The sequence below is a fragment of the Schistocerca nitens genome, chromosome 2 (assembly GCF_023898315.1).
Source record: "Schistocerca nitens isolate TAMUIC-IGC-003100 chromosome 2, iqSchNite1.1, whole genome shotgun sequence".
NCBI lineage: Eukaryota > Metazoa > Arthropoda > Insecta > Orthoptera > Acrididae > Schistocerca > Schistocerca nitens.
The window spans coordinates 703,304,705-703,329,382 of NC_064615.1; the positions used below are offsets into that span (position 1 = coordinate 703,304,705).

A 24,678-nucleotide genomic window follows, 5' to 3' on the forward strand; every position below is an offset into this window, starting at 1 on the left:
GATCGGATGATATTTTGTGGTCAAAACGAGTCGTAATTAAAAAGAAAATATTGATCTTAGCGATTTGAAGTTGACATTTTTTAATCCTTTGGACATAGTGGAACACTGTCTGTAAAAAGCTCGGACTATTGATGGACAACCGAGAACTGAAAAGCTGTCGAATGCAAGGTGCCCTCCGGTTTCTAGGTAACTCACATTGACTATTCGAACACAATATCCGTGAACAAGATGTTGCATTCCACGTAAGATTGGCTCGAGAACGAGAACAATTCGTTGGTTGTTTTCGTAGTTCTCTGTTGTGCAATTTGTACTCGTGGCTGTGATTTTTTTCCTTTTTCTTTTTGTCCAGCTGCCTTTTACAATGGACTTCATTTGTTTATTTGTTATATTGAAAATATGTTGGGTCAAGTACGTAATATACACTCCAAAGAAGAAAAAAGGGAAACAACGCACCACAAAGGAATTACTCGAACGGAACGGTAATCGATAGATACAGACAAACAGACGATTACAATTTCAGAAAATTTGCGTGATTTGTACAAGAGAAAGAGCTTTTCAAATTTTGTTGGTCCCTCTGTGGTCCTCACGCAAGCACTTATTCGGCTTGGCATTGATTGACAGAGTTGCTGGATGTCCTCCTGAGGGATGTCGTGACAAATTCTCTCCAACTGGCGCGTTCGATCCCGAGATCGTTGGAGGACCCTGTTCATAACGTTGCAAAAGTTCTCATTTGTGGAGAAATCTGGCGCCCTTGTTGACCAAGGTAGGGTTTGGCAGGCACGAAGACAAGCAGTGCATCTCTCGTCGTGTGGGGTCGCGCATTATCTTGCTGAAGTATGAGCTCAGGACGGCTTGCCATGAAGGGCAACAAAACGGGGTGCAGAACATCGTCGACATAGCGTTGTGCTGTAGGGGTGCCGCCGATGACAGCCACAAGGATCCTGGTATGAACTACAATACAACCCATAACATCACTCCTGGTTGTCCGGCCGTATGGCGGTCGACAGTGAGGTTGGTACCCCACCGCTGTCCTGGGCGTCTGCAGACACGTCTTCAGCCTGAAATCTCAGTTACTGGACAAGAATTATTTTTCAGTGATGAACTCCGTTTTGAAAAGAGACCCGATGACTAGCGAAGATCTGCCTATAGAGGTTCCAGACAACAGTCAGATACCAACCTGACAGTCACCCGCTATCTCTTTCTCTCGAATAAAACACCCAATTTTACTGAAATTGTAATCTACTATTTGTTCACATCTAAAGATTTAGATTTCCGTCCATTCGAATAATTCCTTCGTAGTGCGCCCCTCTCCCCCCCCCCCCACCCCTTTTTCAGTGTATTTGCATTAACATAACCACAGAGAATTTCGCTATGGATTGCTTGAGTAATTTACAAGACTCATCATGAAAAGAGAAGAGGATGAAATATTTTTAAAACAAGTTTTGAAAGTGTTACGGTTCTCGTCGTCAGTTGTTATGATGATAGGTGGCCAATGCTAAATAGAAACATATATTGCAGGTTTGGCAGTGAAGTCGGTAAGGAGCTGGCAGCATAGTCTGTATCTGTAACCACTGAAATAATTAGTAGTCGTTGGCAAAAAATAATATATATTGTACGTAACTTTTGTTACGGGCTTCTTCATATGCTGCATACATATAATTTCAAACATATCTAGAGAGGCATTACATATGCCATACTTGGCTAAGCGCCTTGTTAGAGGTTGCTTGCTATCAGCTGAAGGCTATGCTACTTTACTGCTTGGCGTCCCGAGGGAGAGTTGACGAGAGCTCGCCAGGTACTTGTCACAAGCCGCGGAGCGGCGCTGGTCGCGACTCGCGGGCCCAAGGATACTAATACGGACCGCGGGTCGATATCTGCAACCCCTAACAAGTGTGGTATCGAACGCTGATACCACAGAAAGAAATTTTTAAGTTGTGAAATTTTTAATGTTTTCCTAGAATTAAGTGCTGTTAAATTCCTTAACTCCTGCTACAAAAAGAATCATACGCTATTTTCACCAAAATTAAATGTGCATAAAATTGTAAATTTGAAATTATTGGTAATTTTAAATCAACATTAACTCTAATACACCCTTTGTAAATTACGTCGCAATTTGGTAGACTCTTAGTTACCTTTCGTATATAGCAAAGTAACCAGGACTACTTTTTTTGTGTAGATCCTTCGAATTGCGTGCTATTCGTTAAATAAAGATCATTATGTAGTGAGTCGAGTATACAAGGGAGAAATAAATTTCTTTAACGAACGGTTTCACTAAAATTTCTTGACGAAGACTGAACGGAAAATAAACATATGAATAAAAAAACAGTAGTTTATTATTTTTTCCCAAAAGTAAAGCTTGTTTGGAAGTCAAAGTTCAGCAACGAAAGTAGCTCTACTCAATTTACATAAAAGTATTTTGTCTAGACGCGCAATCAATAGGCTGAATTCAAATACTATGGACGCACGCCTCCGAGGACCGAGAACTTTAAGAATATCATTGGCTTTGTGGCTAAAGGGTATGGTGCGCCTAGCATGTAGGTTATATTCGTAAAAGATGGCGGTCGTCAGAGGTGCATTCGATTTATTTTAGTAATCAAGAAGAGAGCTCTAATTCCCTTTAAGTTCTCAATTCCGCCCATCACGTTTTTTGGCACATCTTTCGGTTGGAACGAGAGTATTTCCTTTGCTGAGCCAATCTCGACACCTCAACGTACTCAGTTATTTGTGGAATATATTCCAGTCACCTACAACTTTTGCACTCTGCGGATCCCTAAAGTGCTGTCGAAGTTTTTTCCTGATGCACCACTAGTTAATGTTTTCGACATGTTTACTTCCTTGTCGGTTCTTTGGAGGTCATTCTGTTTCATTATTGGTCTACTTGATTTTCAGCATTCTTCTGCAGCACTACTTCTCGTTAGTTTTTACTCATTTCATTTTTGGTTTTAGTGTGACATTAGTGTCTTTCAAACGTGCATGCGGTAAATGCGGAAAAGTGAACTATTACCAAATATGTCAAAACAGGGAGATTCCAATGTATTAAGTTGGTGTATACGTTCGTAGCGATGGAGAAACACAGATAGACATCCATCAGAGAATGAAGAATGTGTTTGGGCAACATGTCTGTCGAAGACCGCTGTTGTTAAATGGTGCGCAAATGGGTGCTGCTGTTTAATGATAACGCACGCCCCCAACATCGCAAGTGTCGTAACGCAGAAATTACGTCAACTCAAGTGGCAGATACTCGAGTACCCGCCCAACAGTCCTGATCTCTCGCAATTCGAGTATCACTCCTTCGGCTCCTTAGAAAAGACCTTAAAAGGTCGGCAATTCCTGTCAGACGAGGATGTGCAGCAGGCAGTTACGATCCTACACGCAGCAGGACCTGGTGATTTACTAAACGGGTGTCTTCAGTGTGGTGCGTCGGTGAGACGATTGCCTCAGTGCTCATGGCGATATTGCCTGATTGGCGTACCTGTTCTAGACTGTACAACCTTCGAGCGGAAATTTTTTGGTATCCCTTTATATTAATTAAAAGTGCTACACTCATGTGACATTATTTCATAATTAATAAATGTGTCAAAGATGAATGGTTTGTATGATTATAGTTCGTGGCTGGAAATGTCTGGAGTCTTTAGTGATATTGTTACTCTTGCTCTAGAACTATTCTAACTTGAGACTGGTGTAGATGAATAAGCTGCTGGAAGGTGCGAAGTACAAGACGCTGACGAATCTGCTGTGAGTGTGTATATGATGGAAAAATGTGTGTTGGAAGTTTGAGTGCACATGTATCATGCAATGTGTGAGGTGGGAATCAGGGATAAGAGAGGAGAAAATTATTGTTATAGCGTCGCAGTCGTGGGCGTTATTATATTGCAGGATGATCGACTCAGGATGCCGTGCAGGACGCAGGGCACATACTACCAGCTTCTCGGTGGGCGTGAAATCAGAAACGCTGCTTCAGCAATTACATTTATTTATTGAGACTCTCGTTCAGTGACTGCTGCCGGCCGCGGTGGTCTAGCGGTTCTGGCGCTGCCGTCCGGAACCGCGGGACTGCTGCGGTCGCAGGGTCGAATCCTGCCTCGGGCATGGGTGTGTGTGATGTCCTTAGGTTAGTTAGGTTTAAGTAGTTCTAAGTTCTAGGGGACTTTATGACCTAAGATGTTGAGTCCCATAGTGCTCAGAGCCATTTGAACCATTTTGAACCAGTGACTGCTGGCGGCAACTCATGGCTTGCGTTGACCCCAAGGCAGCATGGCTACTTCAGCAAAGCAGGAGGTAACGCACTCGGTTCGCAGCAAGCGACGATGCCCTCAACGATGAACGGCAGCTAGAAGCCTTACTGGCGACGACAATACGGCAAGTGTCATTAGCCAATATGCCAGGAACTTCGGCCAGTGCAAAAGGAGCCAAAATAAGCGAACACGTGTCGGCTTATCCGTTTCTGAGAAACGATGCTCAAAGTTTTTTGAAGTCCTTTGTATGCCTTTTAGTGGGCAAACCGTTCAACCAAAGCTGTAGTACAGTGACTTGCGTGGCGGCCTCTCATATTTGCGCCCCTCGTTCGAAACCAGATTATTAGTTTTATTTTTGCTTTTTGTAGATCTACCAATGTGCGTAGAAGACTACTGCATGAATGTTTTCCAATATATTAAGTTGGTCCAAGCGTTCGCAGCGTTTTCCATAAGTTTAGTAAACACAACAGGTACACTTAACAGAGACTTTAGTAACCGATGATATAGTCTCCTTGACTATTTACAACAGTCTGCCAACGCTGTGAAAGCTTTTAGATTTTGTGACTGTAAAAATCACGTGCTTTTTAGGCGGAACACTCGTCTAGCCACGATCGGATCGCATTTTCATTCGGAAAGGAAGTTCCTTGAAGATTGTCCTATTGACAGCCGAAAAGGTGCAGATCTGAGGGCGCAAGACCAGGTGAATAAGGTGGGTGCGGAACGACTGCCCAACCAAACTCTAGTACAGGATTTTTTCTCTAGCAAAATGCAGGCAGGCGTTTCGTGGAGTTAGACTAGCATCACTTTACGCAGTCTTCCGTTGTTCTGGACTGCGACTGACGTCTGAGTTGTTGACAATAAATGTCAGCAGTGACGGTTACACCTCGGGGAAACAATCCTTAGTGCACAACACCGTCGCTGTTCCGTCAGATACAAAACATAAACCGTCGTGAATGCGCACAGGTCCCCACTGCTGTCGCCCCTCTCCCGAACTCAAACGGAAGAATCTGTCTGATGTTCCGATTTCTCCACTTGATTTCCACAGCTCCAGTCACTATCTCCAAATGACACAATGAAAATATGTAATCTCAAATAGCAAAAGCTAACTACAAACAAAAAATGGCAATCGATAAATAAACCCATAGCAACCGGAATACCTCCATGCAAAGCAAAAACGCTACGATCTTATGAACCAACCTGGTCTACTGAAATAACGTTATCCTTATTAGTCTAATACTTGTGTGTCTAATGAATGAATAAAAAGAAATGAGTGAGAAAATTATTCGAAATTGTTCCGGTGAAATTCCTGTAATGTATGTTGATTCATAATCAACTGCAAGCGCCAATTTTTGGAGAAGTGATCTGTTATGCTTAGTTTGCTGTGGAATTACTGCCAATATGTAAAACCTCCAGCAACGTTAACGTTGCTTTCCCAAGTCAGAGTCATGTGAAGAAATGTCACTGTGGTAAACCTGCATTCGCACGATGGTCGTGGTGTTCAGGATTTCTATGTTTCCTACAGACGTGGGTAAATACAGGGTGTTCCAAAAACAATGACCCGATTTTAAATAGAATTATTTATCAGGGAGAAGGGCTTAACACCAACAAATTGCATACTAAATTACTCAGAAAAGACAGAAGTTTATAAAAATCCACCATAAATATTCAATATGTCCTCCATTGGCTGCAATGACGACGTCTAGCCGATATCCGAATTCATCCCAAACTGAGCGTAAGGTGTCTTCTGTTACTGAAGCTGCAGCAGCTGATATTCTGGTTTTTAGTTCATCAATGTCACGAGGTAAGGGAGGAACGTAAACACATTGTTTAACATATCCCCACAGGAAGAAATCACATGGTGTTAAGTCTGGGGACCTAGGAGGCCAAGGGTGTAAAGCCTGGTCTCGCAGTCCTATACGCCCTATCCAACATTGAGGCACATTTGCATTGAGGAAACTGCGCACGTTGTTGAGCCAGAGTGGTGGTGCTCCATCTTGCTGATAAATGAAATTGTCAGAGTCAAGTTGTGGGAATAACCAGTTCTGTAGCATTGCAAGATATGATTGTCCTGTTATGGTCTCTTCCTCAAAAAAGTAGGTTCCATAAACCTTGCTTTGCGAAAAAGCACAAAAAACATTCACTTTTGGTGAATCACGTTCGTGTGCAATTGTTTCATGAGGATTTTCGAGCCCCCCATATACGCACATTATGACGGTGAACCTTACCACTAATATGGAAAGTTGCCTGATCGCTGAATATCAACCCGTGACATAAAAGTGTCATCGTCCATGTCCTCTAGAAAGCATTGCTAAAGTCCACTCGCTTCACTTTGTCAGTATCTCGAAGAGCTTGTACCAGTTGTAATCGGTATGGTTTGAGGGCTAAACGTCGCCGTAACAAACGCCACACTGTCACGCGCGGTAACGCAAGTTCTCGGCTAGCACGACGCGTTGACTTGCGGGGTCCTCTGCTCAAATGCTCGTCGGATTTGTTCCACTTTTGTTCAGGAACGCGTGGCCGGCCAGGACTTTTGCCTTTACAGAGGCACCCTGTTTCTTCAAACTGCTTATACCACTGTCGAATTTTGTTTGGTGATAATGCTTTAGCACGAAATCGAACATGAAACGCCCGCTGAACTGCGATCACTGATTGCGTACGACTAAATTCAATAACACAATACGCCGAGGACGCCGTATTGCGCAAGACTGGCTGCACGCTCCAGGTCAGCATTCGTAGCGACATCTAGCGGATTTTTTTCTGAATCTCTAGACCATGCCGATTACATCTAGCGCTGTTTCAGTTACCTAGCGACATTTGTCTCAATATTATTACAAGTTAAAATCGGGTCATTCTTTTTGGGACACCCTGCAAATTCGAAAAATAAACAAATAAATAAAATAAGTAACAATAATAATCGGACTTCGAACATGGGGCGCAAAAGTGGGAGGTGTCTTAGATTGCCGTGCGTTAAAGTGCCCCTACATTATTCGAAAACTTCGACCATTGTTTTCTCAAAAACGGTAGAGTATCTATGGATAAGTTGAGACACGGGCTCGCCTATTTTGACTCTTCTTCCACTGAGAAAGTTTCTGGGAAGTTGTATTATGGCACTTGCCGTGTTCTTCTTGCAAGTCAAGACTGTCGTTGGCAAACCACAGGCCCGGATGTAGAACAACCTTCTGCTTCCGCAGACTATAAGCGTGTGGCATGCTGGCGCGCTGGTTCCAAACCTGAGATCCCTTGGGGACGCCAGAGGTCGGTTGGAGTCATCTTGGAGCCGATTCCAGCTGTATGGCGCTAGTTCAGTTTCCGGCAGCATCAGGTTAGCAGCAGCGGAGGTACTGGATAGGTGTAAAAGAGGCTGGGTGACCAACATCGGGCCGCCGGCTGGCGCATAATATATCTCGGTGCCGGTAGCAATTGACGACAACAATACACTGCTAGGTCTTGTCAGCGACTGTTTATGGTAGATTTGCCTCCCCCCCCCCCCTCACCACTCACATTTGTTATGACGGGGTCCGCCCAGTGCCATGTAGGGTCCGCGGCGGACTGAGGTATTACACCATGCCAGCTCAGAAGTATTCTTACTCTGGCAGCAAAATTCCACAGGCAGCTATCCTGGCCAAGGGTTGTGAAATCTGTTCGGTGGGGTCTTGGCTATATTTCGAAATTTGGGAAACGCGGGGTATCGAAAGTAACTCAGTCAAAATGTGTTGTGAAGATGAAGGGAAGTCTGATTTTAGTAGGCTAGTTCTAAACTGAAGAAACTGCCATAAAGTGGGAATTTAAGGAGATGGAACCTGGATATACTGCAAGAACCAGAGGTTGTAGAGAGTTTCAAGGAGAGCATTAGGTAACGACTGACAAGAACAGGGAAAATACATACGATAGAAGAAGGATGGGTGGATTTGAGAGATGAGGTAGTGAAGCAGCAGAGGATCAAGTAGGTGAAAAGACAAGGACTAGTAGATCTCCTTCGGTAACAGAAGATGTATTGAATTTAATTGATGAAAGGAGGAAATATAAAAATGCAGTAAATGAAGCAAGCAAAAAGGAATACAAACGTCTCAAAAATGAGATTGACAGGAAGTGGTTGGGAAGGGGGTGAGACAGGGTTGTAGCCCATCCCCTATGTTACTGAATCTGTGTATTGAGGAAGCAGTAAAGGAAACAAAAGAAAAATTTGAAATAGGAATTAAAATCCATGAAGAAGAAATGAAAACTCAGAGGTTTGCCGATGGCATTGTAATTCTGTCAGAGACAGCAAAGGACTTGGAAGAGCAGTTGAGCGGAATGGACAGTGTCTTGAAAGGAGGGTATAAGATGAACATCAACAAAAGCAAAACGAGGATAATGGAATGTAGTCGAATTAAGTCGGGTGATGCTGAGGGAATTAGATTAGGAAATGAGACACTTAAAGTAGTAAAGGAGTTTTGCTATTTGGGGAGCAAAATAACTGATGATGGTCGAAGTAGAGAGGATATAAAATGTAGACTGGCAATGGCAAGGAAAGCGTTTCTGAAGAAGAGAAATTTGTTAATATCGAGTATAGATATAAGTGTGAGGAAGCCATTTCTCAAGGTAATAATAATAATAATGGCGTGTGACGAGGGCCTCCCGTCGGGTAGACCGCCCGCCTGGTGCAAGTCTTTCGATTTGACGCCACTTCGGCGACTTGCGCGTCGATGGGGATGAAATGATGATGATTTAGGACAACACACCACCCAGTCCCTGAGCGGAGAAAATCTCTGACCCAGCCGGGAATCGAACCCGGTCCCTTAGGATTGACAGTCTGTCGCGCTGACCACTCAGCTACCGGGGGCGGACTTTTCTCAAGGTAATTGCATCGAGTGTAGCCATGTATGTATGTGAAACGTGAACGATAACTAGTTTAGACAAGAAGAGAATAGAAGGTTTCGAAATGTGGTGCTGCAGAAGAATGTCGAAGATTAGATGGATAGATCATTAAACGAATGAGGAGGTACTGAATAGAATTGGGGAGAAGAGGGATTTGTGGCACAACTTGACTAGAAGTAGGAATCGGTTGGCAGGACATGATCTGAGGCATCAAGGGATCACCAATTTAGTACTGGAGAGCAGCGTGGAGGGTTAAAATCGTAGAGGGAGATCAATAGATAAATAAACCAAGCAGATTCAAATGTTACTTGGAGATGAAGAAGCTTGCACAGGATAGAGTAGCATGGAGAGCTGCATCAAACCGGTCTCTGGACTGAAGACCACAACAACAACAACGGGGTAGTTCTGGCGAAGTACGCTCTGTTGACCTGTGCTAGGCTGCCTCAAAGTTCTGTCGATTATAATAGGACAAACGACCGTTGGATTACAGTCGTCGTCGTCGTGGTGACGTGGTGGCTCTGTGGTGGCAGGTGTGCACGAGCGCGGAGCTGGGCCGGCACCTGGTGGCGACGCGCGACGTGGAGGCTGGCGCGGCGGTGGTGAGCGACGCGCCTCTGGTGGTGGGCCCGCGCGTGCACCGCGCCGCCGACGAGCCACCGGCCTGCCTGGGCTGCCTGCTGCCGCTGCCGCTGCCCCCGGAGGCCGCCGCGCACGCGCGCTGCCCGCGCTGCCTGTGGCCGCTGTGCGCGCCGTGCGCCGCCGCGGGCGCGCCAGACCACGCCGCCGAGTGCCGGCTGCTGCGGCTGTCCGCGGGCCGCGCCGGCTGGCTGCTCGCCGCCGTCACGCCGCTGCGCTGCCTGCTGCTGCAGAAGAGGCACCCGCGCCGCTGGCAGATGCTCGCGCACATGCAGGCGCACGAGGACCGGCGCGGGCCCGGCACCGACGCCTACTCGTGAGTAGGCGTAAAGCAAAGATTTCTCGTTATATGCAAGCACGATACCTAGCGGTGCGAGGGAAATGATAAAAATGTTCAAATGTGTGTGAAATCTTATGGGACTTAACTGCTAAGGTCATCAGTCCCTAAGCTTACACACTACTTAACCTAAAGTATCCTAAGAACAAACACACACACCCATGCCCGAGGGAGGACTCGAACCTCCACCGGGACCAACCGCACAGTCCATGACTGTAGCGCCTTAGGCCGCGGAAATTATAGCCCCCGAGTAAGCGTTGGTCACACAGTGACGATCCTGCCTAGTGCCCGGATAGCGTGGAATGTGGGTAACCGAGTTAAGGGAAACGAAATGCCCTATTTGGATTACGTAAAATTAGGTTGTGTATAAGACACCGAATGGCTATAATAAAGTACAGCTGCCAACGGATACCAGTGTGGGCTGTAATTACTGTATGCCGGCAGGGGTGGCCGAGCGGATCTAGGCGCTACAGTCTGGAACCGCGCGTCCGCTACGGTCGCAGGTTCGAATCCTGCCTCAGGCATGGATGTGTGTGATGTCCTTAGGTTAGTTAGGTTTAAGTAGTTCTAAGTTCTAGGGGACTGATGACCTCAGAAGTTAAGTCCCATAGCGCTCAGAGCCATTTGAACCATTTTGTAAGTACTGTATGCAACGAAAATTAGTTGACATATTAACGCGTTAACGTGGACCGATTTTCGCTTTAAAAAAGTTAGTTCCAGTTTTGGTCACAAGGAGTAAATCTGACGCTGCGAAAAAGGAGCGTAGAAATGTTTCTTTATGTAATACATTAGAAACGGGGCATGGGCAGGAAAGGTAAAAAAAGTGAGAAATTCATAATGTTGTATTTATTATTGTACATCCTTTACAAAAAATGGTTGAAATGGCTCTGAGCACTATGGGACATCTCAGGTCATGAGTCCCGCCGGCCGGGGTGGACGAGCGGCTCTAGGCGCTTCAGTCTGGAACCGCGCGACCGCTACGGTCGCAGGTTGGAATCCTGCCTCAGGCATGGATGTGTGTGATGTCCTTAGGTTAGTTAGGTTTAAGTAGTTCTAAGTTCTAGGGGACTGATGACCTCAGAAGTTAAGTCCCATAGTGCTCAGAGCCACTTTCCTTTCATCAGTCCCCTAGAACTTAGAACTACATAAACCTAACTAACCCAAGGACATCACACACATCCATGACCGAGGCAGGATTCGAACTTGCGACCGTAGCGGTCGCGCGGTTCCACACTGAAGCGTCTAGAACCGCTCGGTCACAATTGCCGGCTCCATCTTATACACAATTTGCTCAATACAGGCATCAGAGACGTCGACGACACGCTGTACGGCGCAGGAGTTGCACCTGCTGGCCAAAATTGGAGCTAACTTTTTTTCCAGCTTAAATCAGTTCGGCATTAGCGCCTAAGTTTCTCTGCCATAAGATAATTACAGCCCGCATTGGATCTCCTTGAGTGGCTGCAGTTCAATGATTAGGTTGGCACCTAAGTTCGTAGTTTTTTTTTTTATATGTTGGTATTACTTTTGCTATGGATTTATTTATCGATTCTCATTTTTTATTTTTAGTCTACTGTTGGTATTTGAGTTTACATATTATTTTGTCGTTTGGAGGTAGTGAGTGGAGCTGAAGACGCTAAAAATGAGCGCCAAGTGGAGAAATTGGAACACGTTCGACATGTTTCTGTTTGAATTCAATAAAGGGGTCACAGCAGCGGAGGCAACCAGAAACACTTGCGCCGTGTGTGAGGATAATGTCATTGGTGAGAGCACGGCAGGGAAATAGCTTTCTCTTTTTCAAGAGGATCGTTTTGACATTAGTGACTCTCCACATTCAGGAGGACCTTCGGACTTGGCAGATCTTTTAAACGAATTAATCCAGAACGATCCACATCATTGTACTCGAGAACTGGCAAATGGGACGAACTGTGATCTTTCCACCATCGTGCAACGTTTGCATGCAATGGGGACGGTTCAAAAATCGGTTCTATGGTACCGCAAGCTCTAAGCCAAAATCACAAAAATCAGAGTTGGTCATATGTGCATCTCAGCTTGGTCGTTGTCAATTGGCTGCGAACAATATTGTCTTTACGCTAATATAATGAAAAGAAAGAAGTGGGTCAGATCAAACAAAGCAGCAACTCCCGATATAAAGTCCTGTGCGCATCCACAAAAGATAACACTGTGCATCTGGTGGAACAGCGACGGTGTGGTGTACTACGAACTGCTTCCGCGAGGTGTAACCGCCACTACTGACATTTATTGTCAACAAATGAGGTGTCTTCCAGACGCAATCCAAAAACCTAAAACCAGATGCGATGCTACTACACGATTACGCCCACTCGCATTGCGCTTGACTGGCAAAAAACACTACACAGAAGTTGAGCTGGGAAGTATTTTCCGCACCCACCTTATTCAGCTGATCTTGTGCCCTCAGATTTCACCTTTTCCGCTCTAAATCAAACAACCTTCAAGAAACTCCCTTCTCGGATGAAAATGCGCTTCGAACGAGGCTCGACGAGTTGTTCACCCCAAAACCATTGACTTACAAAGTCGAGGAATCAAAAAGCGACCACAGCCTTGGCAGACTGTTGTAAATGCTGAAGGAGAATACGTTATTGATGACCAAAGTCTCTGTTACGTGTATCTGCTGTGTTTAAACTTATGGAAAAATAGCTACGAACGTATGCACCAACCTAAAATAACCACCCGGCAAATTTTCTCAGGAACTTTGCAGTCAAAAGTTTTGAAATCTAAGGGACCACAGATACAATCCTTGTGTACCTGCTACAGTTACATGAGTTTAGTACTTTCTCTTACAAGGGAAGACATTTTTTTTTCTCTAAGCTTGATTTTTTCCTCTAAATATCAATCCTATTTTCCTGACAGTATTCGTATTACAAATAACATCATGTAATGCAAATTAATGTTTGGCTCTATTGAGTAGAACCTTAGAATATGTACCTTTTGTATTGAAAAAATGAACCTATGGACTATGAAGTCCAGACCTGTTGTATCAAAAATATTCCTGCAGAAGACCTTGCACCATCAGGGTCCTCTTCATCCTCCAATTGTAGCTTCCCCTTGGCACTTCTTCTAGTTTGACTTGCATCCGTATTGTAATCTTGAGATTGTTTTCTGAATTTCTCAGTCTCTCACTACCAAAATTTCCTATCACCTCAACAATGCGACAGCTCACTCCTTCACATTTACTAGTGTTGCGTTGAATGAAAGCAGCAATAACATCGTACAGCCCAAAGTGTTCAGTGTACATGCCCACAAACACATGGGTAAGCAAGCGCAAATAACATTGTTCGTAGACCCGCTTGTATTTTGTGTCCTGCCATGCAGACATTTTCGAAGTAGATCAGTGTCTGCCAAGCCTTCGAAAACCGGCTTTACTGTTGCATAAAAGAAATAGACAAGCTATTTAGATGATTATATTTTCGCCAGTTACTAAATTCTTATTGTATTTATCTATCCATACCTGCCAGGCATTGTCCATGACGAGGTTTGTCATTGTTGAGCAGTGTATGAAAATACACTGCCCACACAGCTTTCTTCATTGCGTCTACATGATGAGTATTTGTCTAATTACTAAACCATAATAATCTTAAAATCTCTCTAAAGCTGACGTTGTCAGTCAATCCTTGCCACCAATTGGTTTCCCATTACTGAGGTAAATTTTACCTCACGACCATTTAAGTTTTTGAAGATGGTCCCCCATTCTCTTCTGCACATGTTTCACACATTCAATTTTCTTTATTTCTACCCTACCACCATTTGGTTTGGATGGCACAACTTCATTACAGGCTTTGCTGTCTCCATCGCCCGAGTAACTGATACGCCGTACATCATAACATAGCCGAGAGAGCTGAAAAATTTTCTTCACTCCTGCCGCCTCTCTGACACCATTTGCGTCTCTGCAATTTGCTGTACAATTGTCTAAACGAAGCTTCTTTTGTCTTGCTGGACACCTACCAAATTTGGACATAATAGGAACATCAATCTCTTTGCCTATGTCCACACTTGTGATGGCAACGGCTTTGCCGCAGTGGATACACCGGTTCCCGTGAGACCACCGAAGTTAAGCGCTGTCGGGCGTGGTCGGCACTTAGATGGGTGACCATCCAGGCCGCCATGCGCTGTTGCCATTTTTCGGGGTGCACTCAGCATCGTGATGCCAATTGAGGAGCTACTCGACCGAATAGTAACGGCTTCGGTCAAGAAAACCATCATAACGACCAGGAGAGCGGTGTGCTGACCCCACGCCCCTCCTATCCGCATCCTCCACTGAGGATGACACGGCGGTCGGATGGTCCCGGTAGGCCACTCGTGACCTGAAGACGGAATGCTTTTTTTATGTCCACACTTGTGGCTGTGACGAAAACATTTTGTGAAGTGTGACCTCGCTTTTGTCAAGTGCCATCAAATGCTCATGTCTCTTTCATTGCCAGTGTCTACAACAGTCTGTATTTTATAAAACTGCTTCCCCTGCTGCAACTTTCGTACATTCATTGGCAACAATTTCAGCTGCAGAAACTAATATAGAGGGAGCTTGTTTTAACTTGAGACATCTAAATATCACGAAAAGAAACGCACTGTACGAAAAAAAAATGTTCTAGGTGAAAATTTAGTATTAATAAAGGGGAAGTCTGTCTGTGCTACAAATGGCCATCCCCTATCCATCCCTCCCTCGTGGACCGAGTTATCTTTGTATTTTCAAATGGGAACCGTCCAGTTTTCGATTACAGTGCCATCAGCCACGAATGGGAACAATGGTCTGTGTAAGTTGTACGTATTTTTTCGTGTAAAATCCCAAAATGCAATAAAGATGAGAGGTTCCCATTTGAAAATACGAAGCTCACCCCGCCCACGCAGGACGGGTGGTTAGGAGGTGGCCAGTTGTAGCACAGGCAGATTGTCCCCTTCACTAATATTAAATTTTCATCTAAAACGTTTTTTTCGTACAATGCGTACAATGCATATTCGGATTCTACGCCAATAAGTATGTACGGCTTACTCAAACCATTGTTTTCCATTCGTGATAGATGGAATTGTAATAAAAAAAATATTAAGTATGCCTGCTTTTCCAGTTAAGAACAGACACATTTGTTTCTATATTTCACTTACGATGAAAACGTAAACCTTTGTGTTCTAGCGGTTGAAACTGATGTTCAAACGTTACTTGAGTATTGCTAATGTGATTGTACCGTACTGTGCAAATAATAAGTCTAGACATTGACATATCTGGGAAATAAGCTACTTGTATGGTAACATAGTTTTCTGTTCCCTATGGGATGACTGTGCTGAGTCCCCAAACCATCCGAATGTTTGATTTCGGTGACCGCCCTCAGGGTGATTGATTCCGGTGCTTGTTTCCACAGCCGCAACCTTCGCGCGGCTATTGGCGGAATACAAGCCACAACCATCGTAGTAAGGTAAAATGTCCATGAAATGATAGCGACAGACGCACCTGTCATGGATACTCGCCGAAATCAAGCACCCCAATAGCGTGGGAGGCAAGGCAATTCACCGAAATCAAGCATCCGATGGGCACAGAAAACTGTTGCATTCACGTCGTTGTTCCATAGTTTCTAGCCAGACACTGAAACGGCTAACAAAACTGTACTGTACAATCAAATTTGCAACACTCAAGTAAATTTCGAACATAAATATCAACCGTTAGAACACAAAGGTTTATATTTATATCGTAAATGAAATGTAGAATCAAATTAATCGGATCTTAATCGGAAAAATAGGCACACTTGATATTTTTCGATTACAGTGCCATCAACCACGAATGGGAACAATGGTCTGTGTAAGTTGTACGTATTTTTTCGTGTAAAATCCCAAAATGCAATAAAAATGAGAGGTTCCCATTTGAAAATACGAAGCTCACCCCGCCCACGCAGGACGGGTGGTTAGGAGGTGGCCGGTTGTAGCACAGGCAGATTGTCCCCTTCACTAATATTAAATTTTCATCTAAAACGTTTTTTTCGTACAATGCGTCGTTTTCGACGATTTAGGTATCTCAAATTAGAACAAATATTCTGTACAATTGTAAATTTTGACGGGGGAGGAGGCAGGTTCATTACTCCACATAACATATATCCAGCTGCTTTTCCTTTCCCAACGGAGCGGTAGGCCATGCAACACTGGAATTGTAGAATTTGCTGCTACTGTCAGTTGCAATATGACACGGAGAAAAAAAAGACTGAGACTGTATTTACAATATTTACAAATTAACTGTAGCTCTGCAGCTGCTCCTGTATGTTTCTTTATTTCCAATTTCATGCTTTCGCTCTTACATTGTCGGCACAATATCTAGTTTTATAACTCGTTATTTGGTAAAATTTTTTGTTGTTCTTCCGTAACATTCTCTTTGCCCATGCTAAAAGCTACTCTTCGTTAGTGTTCCAAGTTTGTTTTTAGTTACGTTTAGTTTCAGCAATATATCTGCGCTCCACGTCCAGGTGACTTGTTCATTTTCCATTTCTGTTCGAACACACCATTTTATTCAGCAAGGGGGTCTCTCTGGAGATGGCCAACGACATGGGCTGGGTGCGCTCCCAACACTTTCTGGTCAAAAAGTGTCTTGCGTTCAGTCTCCAGGCAGCTAGAGGTATGTTTGGTCGAAGCATTACAACATCTACAATTTTAAAATGTAAATTACTCACACCCTCACATCCATGAATATCAATAATGTCACTCCAATCGTCTATATAATGGCTACATAACGCTGTACATTAGATATTGCCTGCTCCTAGTCTGGAGTTCTTCTTATTTGATGAACGCTACCTGCAAACTTGGGTCTATATGCTATGCCGTGGATATTTAAGGTACTGTTGGATTAACGAGGAAGAAGGTTCATAGTGAAATTCATTTACTTCATTGAAAGCACAAATTGAAATCATAACATGCAAATATTATCAAAGCTCACTCTTATGATAATCTGTTCTTCCATTATAACCAGCAGCCCATAAAGGTACAAAAGAACGTTACACAAGCATTTCTGAAAATAGCTGATCCATTATCTTAAAACCAAAAACATGTAAAATACTGCGTACCATTAATTGCGAAGTCCCCTCCCTCCCCTATTAAAATTAATACAAACTTCCGCATGCTGGAATAATTGTAGGTCGTAAGCTTCTCTTCATCAGTACAAGGAAAACCAACCAAAGTTGCAAATTTCACTTTTTTATACTCTGTATGCGCTGTAACTATTAGTTTGCACATCTTTGACATGGTTCTTGGATTTTCTGAAATACCATTTTTGACTACGTTACAATGATTTGAAAATGGGTCTCCGCCCGAAACTAGCCATCTAAAAAATAAAAAAGTGAAATTTGCAACTTCGGCTGGTTTTCGTTGTACTGATAAAAACTAATAAACTGCCAAAGATGACACTGGCCTAAAATAAGCAAACATTACCTTATTTCACACTACTAAAACATCTATTAACTAATGCTTACGACTACGTACATAAGACACCAATATAATGGACTGAGAGTTAGTGTATTTGTAACTGATGAGACGGTGCATCCCGCAGAATTCCATAATCCTGTCTCTGTGTGAGAACGTTTCCGAACATGCCACGCATCCAATTGATCAAGAACAAGTAGTCCTTCGCTCGTAATACTGAGACCTTCGCGCTCCCAGCTCCCTTTTCCAACAGGCCAGATCGAAGATTCTTACACAAGAAGTCATAAGACGCGCTCCCAGTACGACTCCACTACAGCACCTCTCTTGCAGTGTGCCAGCAGAGCTTGAGAAACCGTGAAACTGCCCGGCACTACCACACCGAACAGTGTGGTGACGCTCAAAGGCTTGCGACAGCACAACATCACGAATTCACTTTGCGAACTGAACACTTTTCCCCAGTCCGCCATTACTCGCCGCAGCGCGGTTAAACCCTTTCTGCGATGTCACTCGGCGGCTCCTTTTCCAACTGCCACGCTACCTCGCAGCTCCGCCACTGAGGAAAAAGACGCTACTAGACACTAATCGATAGTAAAACCTCAGTCGATTCGCAGAATCGTGCCAACCGGCACACTGCCGTCTGCCCCAGACTCCAGTTTCTGAGCGCATTATTAAAGTCCTGGGTCAGGCGAAACGTCCATTAAGAGGGATCTAATACTGAAAACCCCCTAAATTTCGCAACGGATATGCTGTTAAACTGTCTATTTGTAGGCCTAAATATGCATCTGAGTATTTACTACACAAAGCTCTTCCTCAACGTTAGGGGTAATGCTCGTTTCACAAAACTTCTCGCAAACGTGACGTCATTCTAACGTCACACGCCATATCGACGACCGCAAGACCGGCTATTGACTTTGTGACAAGGAAGAATATGAATGTCATTGCTCATCGATTCATCCGCAGCAATGTAAGCTGTCCTCTTAGGTTCCTGCCTAACGAGACACTCGAAAGTCGCTACATACTCGGATATAAAGAGTAAAATATTTATGAAAGAAAGAATACGAATTTTATTGCATCTAGTTTCAGTCGCAGCAATTAAAGATGTGCTATTAGGTTCCTGGTTAACCACACTCTCGAAAATCTCCACACATTCGCAAATAAACAGCGATATATTTGTGACAGGAAAGAATATGTATTTCAATGCTCCTTGCTTCACTCGCAGTAATTTAAGCTGTCCTGTTAGGTTCCTGCCTAACCACACACTCGGAAATTACTAATTATTTATTTCATCCCTCGTTCACAAATCAGACAGAATTTAAATAACGTCGAATATTGCAGAACATAATTGTATTACATTCATACTTCCCACAACGTGTTAACAACTCTAAAATGAAAAAGAAAAGTTTGTATCTGACAGGATGCAAACCCATTTCCTTCGACTGCAGAAACAACGACATTATCCATTACACTAGCACTTAATCATTCGTCTTGGTTACAATATCCCTCTTGATGGCTTATATCGTTGATGCGTTATTAAGTGATATTTAATGATAAAGGTGACGCGTTTATGATAAATTTTCAATGCTCCGTTGTCTTGAAATGGCAAATAGCAAATTACAAAACAAGCGCGTTTCATGCCTAATTCGTAAATTACTGGTGATAGTAACTCACTCCTGAGAGTAATCTTATATAAAACCATTAAATGCCGGCCGAGGTGGCCGAGCGGTTCTAGGCGCTACAGTCTGGAACCGCGTGACCGCTACGGTCGCAGGTTCGAATCCTGCCTCGGGCATGGATGTGTGTGATGTCCTTAGGTTAGTTAGGTTTAAGTAGTTCTAAGTTCTAGGGGACTGATGACCTCAGAAGTTAAGTCCCATAGTGCTCAGAGCCAAAACCATTAACCATCGATAATAATCATCCCAAGAATGACGTGTTTTTGTAGATCTCCGGCACGCTCGCATGAAGTCTTGTGAGGCGCGTATCGAAAGCTAACGAATAGCTGATTATGCGGTCATCGATATTGAGTGTGACGTGAAAATGACGACGCGTTTTACGGGAAGTGTTGTGAAACGAGCGTTACCAAAATTCTACAGTCAAAGAATATCCATATTTTCCATGGAGTAATTATATTGCTCTTGTTACCTTCAAGTTAATGAATTGTTGCACAGCACTGTAAATTGGCTGATTAATCATCACGTTTCAACATTACCATTCAAATACACTGTTGAAATATAAGCCCTGTATGTGAACAAACTTATATTCCGAAACTTTTTTACATACACGCAAATGCTCCTTATAATCCCTATCATTAAAAAAATTCATTCAGTATTAGGACCAGTTTCCGTGGGCAATCTGGCCTGCCGCAACCAAAATATTTTTTAGTCTCACAAGTATATAAACCGATGACTGGCGTTTTATAGAGTCAATTCAAATCTTCACTAGACGGGGGTGGCCTTCAGATCCCACCCACTGTCAAGTTGCTGGCACCGCGCATGCTGCTATGACCAGGTATTTTCTTCCCCAGCAGTTGAAATGACTGCGCAGCGGCGTTTTATTTTACTAGAACGTTAAGAAGATTAACACAAGGCTTATCCCCCACTTACAGCTTAATTCTGGAATGGTGGTAGTCAACCGTGGAGCAGATTAGCTTCGGTGCTGCGACCCTTGAGCAGTAAGCTACTGATCATTTTAATCAACATTTTACTTTGCCAGGCAAGAAAGGTTAAAATTTTGCAAACAATTCCTTTGTGTCGTTAATATTTTGAAACTAATCCTCCGACAGGGCAAGGGGCTTGGACCCTCAAACAATTAACAATTTTATAATTTTCAATGTGGTAGGGTCCGCAGCTGTGATGAATTTTTTGAATGATTTCGTGAAGCCTTCAGCTGCCATTTTATTTATTTCCTGTACGATTGTACAATTTCGGCCTTAGGCCATTTTCAAGTATTTTGTGGATGATTTTTCGGTAAAAGATTACGTCATATACGTCGTTGCTCCTATGGTATCATGTTATGTTCATAAATTAGTTCTTGGTGTTCACGCTATTTTAGGAAAGTAACGAGCTACTAAAATAGCATGAGCAACTCGAACTAATTTATAAGCATAACATGATGCCATAGGATAAAGAACGATAAACTGAAAACAAACCCACTTACCGGCACATGCTTCACCAGAGAATAATAAAAAGATAAACCAACAGCTAAATCGCAACTGACGTTAACTGCAGAGCGCCCAGGCACGAACTGAGGTAAATCCGATCAACACAGGGAAAAAAAAAATAGTCAGAACACACTAGGCGTGGCGTCGGCCATCCGCTGTCCCCCGAGCTACCACGCCTGGCGAGCTGGGGGCACCGAACGTGTTAATTGTGAAACAAGAGACCGTGGTGAACTCAAGATATTGCAAAAACAACTTCGGGAGTTCCAAGACACATTTTTTGATACAAAGTAAAGTCGTTCGATATCCTTCTCACGGCCATTACACAAAAACTACAGAAAAAAATACTAATTACATAGGTGGCGAAGTGCAGGCGGAGATGATATTCCCACAAGGTTTTCGCACTTTTCTGAACAGTTACAGTTTAAAGAAAAAAATACTAAATGACTCCCGAACTCAGAGATACTACTACACACACCAAAAAAAGTTTCGCATTACCTCGATTCCGAGAGTTCCGGAACCTGTACAGAAAACTGGAACAGAGATCAACATAAACATCATTTCCGCCCTTTTTATTGATCATGAAAACCACACGTTGCATGTTGTTCCACCATACACCGAAACCTTCAGAGGTGGTGGTCCACACTGCTGTACCCAGTAGCACGTCCTCTTGTATTGATGCATGCCTGTATCGTCGTGGCATACTATCCACAAGCTCATCAAGGTACTGTTCGTCCAGTTTCTCCCATTCCTCAACGGCGATTTTGTATAAATCCCACAGAGTGGTTGGTGGGTCACGCCGTCCATAAACAGCCCTTTTCAATCTATCCCAGGCATGTTCGATAGGGTTCATGTCTGTAGAACATGCTGGCCACTCTAGTCGATCGATGTCGTTGTCCTGAAGGAAGTCAGTCACAAGATGTGCACGATGGGGGCGCGAATTGTCGTCCATGAAGAGGAATGCCTCTCCAATATGCTGCCGATATGGTTGCACTGTCGGCCGGAGGATGGTATTCACGTATCGTACAGTCGTTACGACGCCTTCCAGCAGCGGCCTATGTCGCCCCCACATAACGCCATCTCAAAACAGCAGGGAACCTCCACCTTGCTGCAATCGCTGGACAATGTGTCTAAGGCGTTCAGCCTGACCGAGTTGTCCCCAAACACGTCTCCGACGATTGTCTGGTTGGAGGCATATGCGACACTCATCGGTGAAGATAAAGTGATGCCAATCATGATCGGTCCATTTGGCATGTTGTTGGGCCCATCTGTACCGCGCTGCATGGTGTCTTGGTTGTGAAGATGGACATCGCCATGGACGTCGGGAGTGAAGTTGCGCATCATGCAGCCTATTGCGCAGAGTTTGAGTCGTAACACGACGTCCTGTGGCTGCACGAAAAGCATTATTCAACATGGTGACGTTGCTGTCAGGGTTCCTGCGAGCCATAATCCGTAAGTAGCGGTCATCCACTGCAGTAGTAGCCCTAGGGCGGCTAGAGCGAGGCATGTCATCGACAGTGTCTCTCTGTATCTCCTCCATGTCCCAACAACATCGCTTTGGTTGACTCCGAGACGCCTGTACACTTCCCTTGTTGAGAGCCCTTCCTGGCACAAAGTAACAATGCAGACACGATCGAACCGTGGTATTGACCGTCCAGGCATGGTTGAACTACAGACAACATGAGCCGTGTACCTCCTTCCTGGTGGAATGAGTGGAACTGATCGGCTGTCGGAACACCTCCGTGTAATACGCGCTGCTCATGCATGCTTGTTTACATCTTTGGGCGGGTTTAGTATCTCTGAACAGTCAAAGGGACTGTGTCTTTGATACAATATCCACAGTCAACGACTATCTTTAGGAGTTCTGGGAGCTGGGGTGATGCAAAACTTTTTTTGATGTGTGTATTTTAGAAAGAGAAATGAAATTGGTACGCTGTGTACTGGTAGATAGGACAGCTTGGCTGTGGAAGTGGAAGGGTAGCACACAACATAGACAACAGTATTCACAATTGCAAGCACCAAATCTTCAATGATCTTCCAGCAATAAAGGCTCTTAACAAACCTCAATTAAGCAAGGACATAAACTTGGTTACAAACATATGTTAACCTTCGACCAGTGAATAACCCCAATAAAGAATTACCAATCAATAAAACGTAGATAAAGAACTGCTTTACAAGAATGCTTAAATTAAGTAAACTCATGAAAGTTACAACTTTTTTCACAAACTACTTAGGAATTTACAGCGAATAAACAAGTTTGATCTGTTTAACCAGAAGGTAACTGCCAAGTCAAAGCGACCGAAGCCACTCAGAGCGGACGACCGCCCCAACGATGGTCATCAACCGACATCGTCACAGCCCAGTGGCCACCGTGCTAAAACAGACTAACGTTTCGGTAAGCGACCGACAGCAACACAGGAGTAACAGTGACTGAAAGTCGGCGTACGCCTTACGAAACACGGTGCACCCTGAAGCGGGAGCAGGCACAGTTGACTAGCGGCCATACAACCGCGAGCAAACCAATCTCACGCCGCCCGTACTAACGCGGGAAATGATAGCGAGCGACAAGACGCCACGCGCAAAGCAGCAACCGTGCCTACCCCTCGACCACAGAATGTGCCCTGTCTCCTTGTCTATGGTAATACAATTTATAGCACACAAGAAACGATTTAATAATGGCATTAGTTCAACGCAAGTTCAGTTAAAAGTTAGGTCCAGTAAAGATTTACCGACGGATTTACCTTCAAACCAACTTCCGGACCACAGGCGGAAATTAGTAAACTTGGCATGAGTTTTCACCAGACCGATAACAAGAAATCAAATTAAATAGTTGCCAAAAATACAGTCACGATACGCAAGCCCTTCAAGACCTTGCTATCTTACTCACAGTTATCATTAACGGCGAAACATATACAAATAAATGTCAAGAAATTCACCACTGAAAGAAAAAAAAAAAAAAAAACACACCACAAAGGTTAAATTACTTAATTTGCAGACGAGCCAGTCACTGAAAGCTCAGTTCCACAAGATTAGGACTAACCTCACTCAGCAGCAATGCATTTGTGTGCGTGATAACTAGGCTGCCCAAACAGGACGCCAAAACCCAAAACAACAGGTAACACGTTAGCTGTCTTGTTCTCGGATACTAGGCACCACCGGGCTAAGACAATCGCGACGAAAAAAAAATCTCTGAAATTACAGCTGCCTGCAGCAAAACAAATGAGTCAGGGTGCATGAACGTAAAGCACAAGCCACTGGTCCACCCGGAGCGTAACCTTTTCAGTGCACGTAGGGACAGAACAACACACGTGGTCATAAAGGGAGCAGCAGATGCGTACCAAGCAAATTATACTGCGCCAAAATACGACCCACGTCACGTCCACAAACCGGAGCACTGCTCCCGGAGCTGGTGTCTGCTCGCTGGACTATCGCAACACTCTGTCCCCCGGAAATCGATGCTGACTGCCGCCTTGCTCAACGCTCTCTTCTCGGCCGTGCACAACAACTTTTCTCTTGTCGCCTCAGAGTGCGGCCGCAATGTCCGTTCTCCCCTGCTGTCCGCCCCAGACTCCCGTACTAGCACTCACTCCCTCGTTAGGACCCGCTCCGACAGGAGGCGCTCTCGATCGCACATAGTGCCAACCTCAACCAGAGGAGTAATCGAAAGCGTCTTGCGCCCGAGAGCCGCGCCGCGGCTCACGCTGTTTCAAGACGTTCAGTCTCTGGAGTTGCCAAATGCTTCTCATACAGTTAATACTCCTGAACCACAAAAGAAAAAGAGGCGTTCCACTGTCTCTACAAGCAAAAGTGACCAATTCTTGGACCTTGAGCGAGAAACAAGAAATAAATATTGGAGCAAGATATCGACAGAACCTAAATTGCTGATCTCCTCTTCTTGCAGAGTTTGTTTCCACATATGGCTGAAATGGCATCTTTGCAAAATCTTATGCTATGGAGCCAAATTCAAAATTTGATTGTTGCAGAACTTCGACGAATTGCAAATAACATTTCTCTTTGAACATTGCCGATATTACTGC

General features: G+C 44.2%; 1 protein-coding gene and 1 pseudogene across 1 annotated transcript in view; both read left to right on the forward strand.

Moving 5' to 3' along the window:
- Nucleotides 1-24,678, forward strand: part of LOC126235274 (SET domain-containing protein SmydA-8-like) — a 125,195-nt gene that overhangs the window by 43,135 nt on the left and 57,382 nt on the right. Inside the window, exon 3 of the mRNA XM_049944003.1 lies at nucleotides 9,623-10,044. Within this exon, the coding sequence (XP_049799960.1) occupies nucleotides 9,623-10,044 (422 nt within the window). The remainder of the gene's footprint in view (nucleotides 1-9,622; nucleotides 10,045-24,678) is intronic.
- Nucleotides 14,099-14,216, forward strand: LOC126237710 (5S ribosomal RNA; annotated as a pseudogene).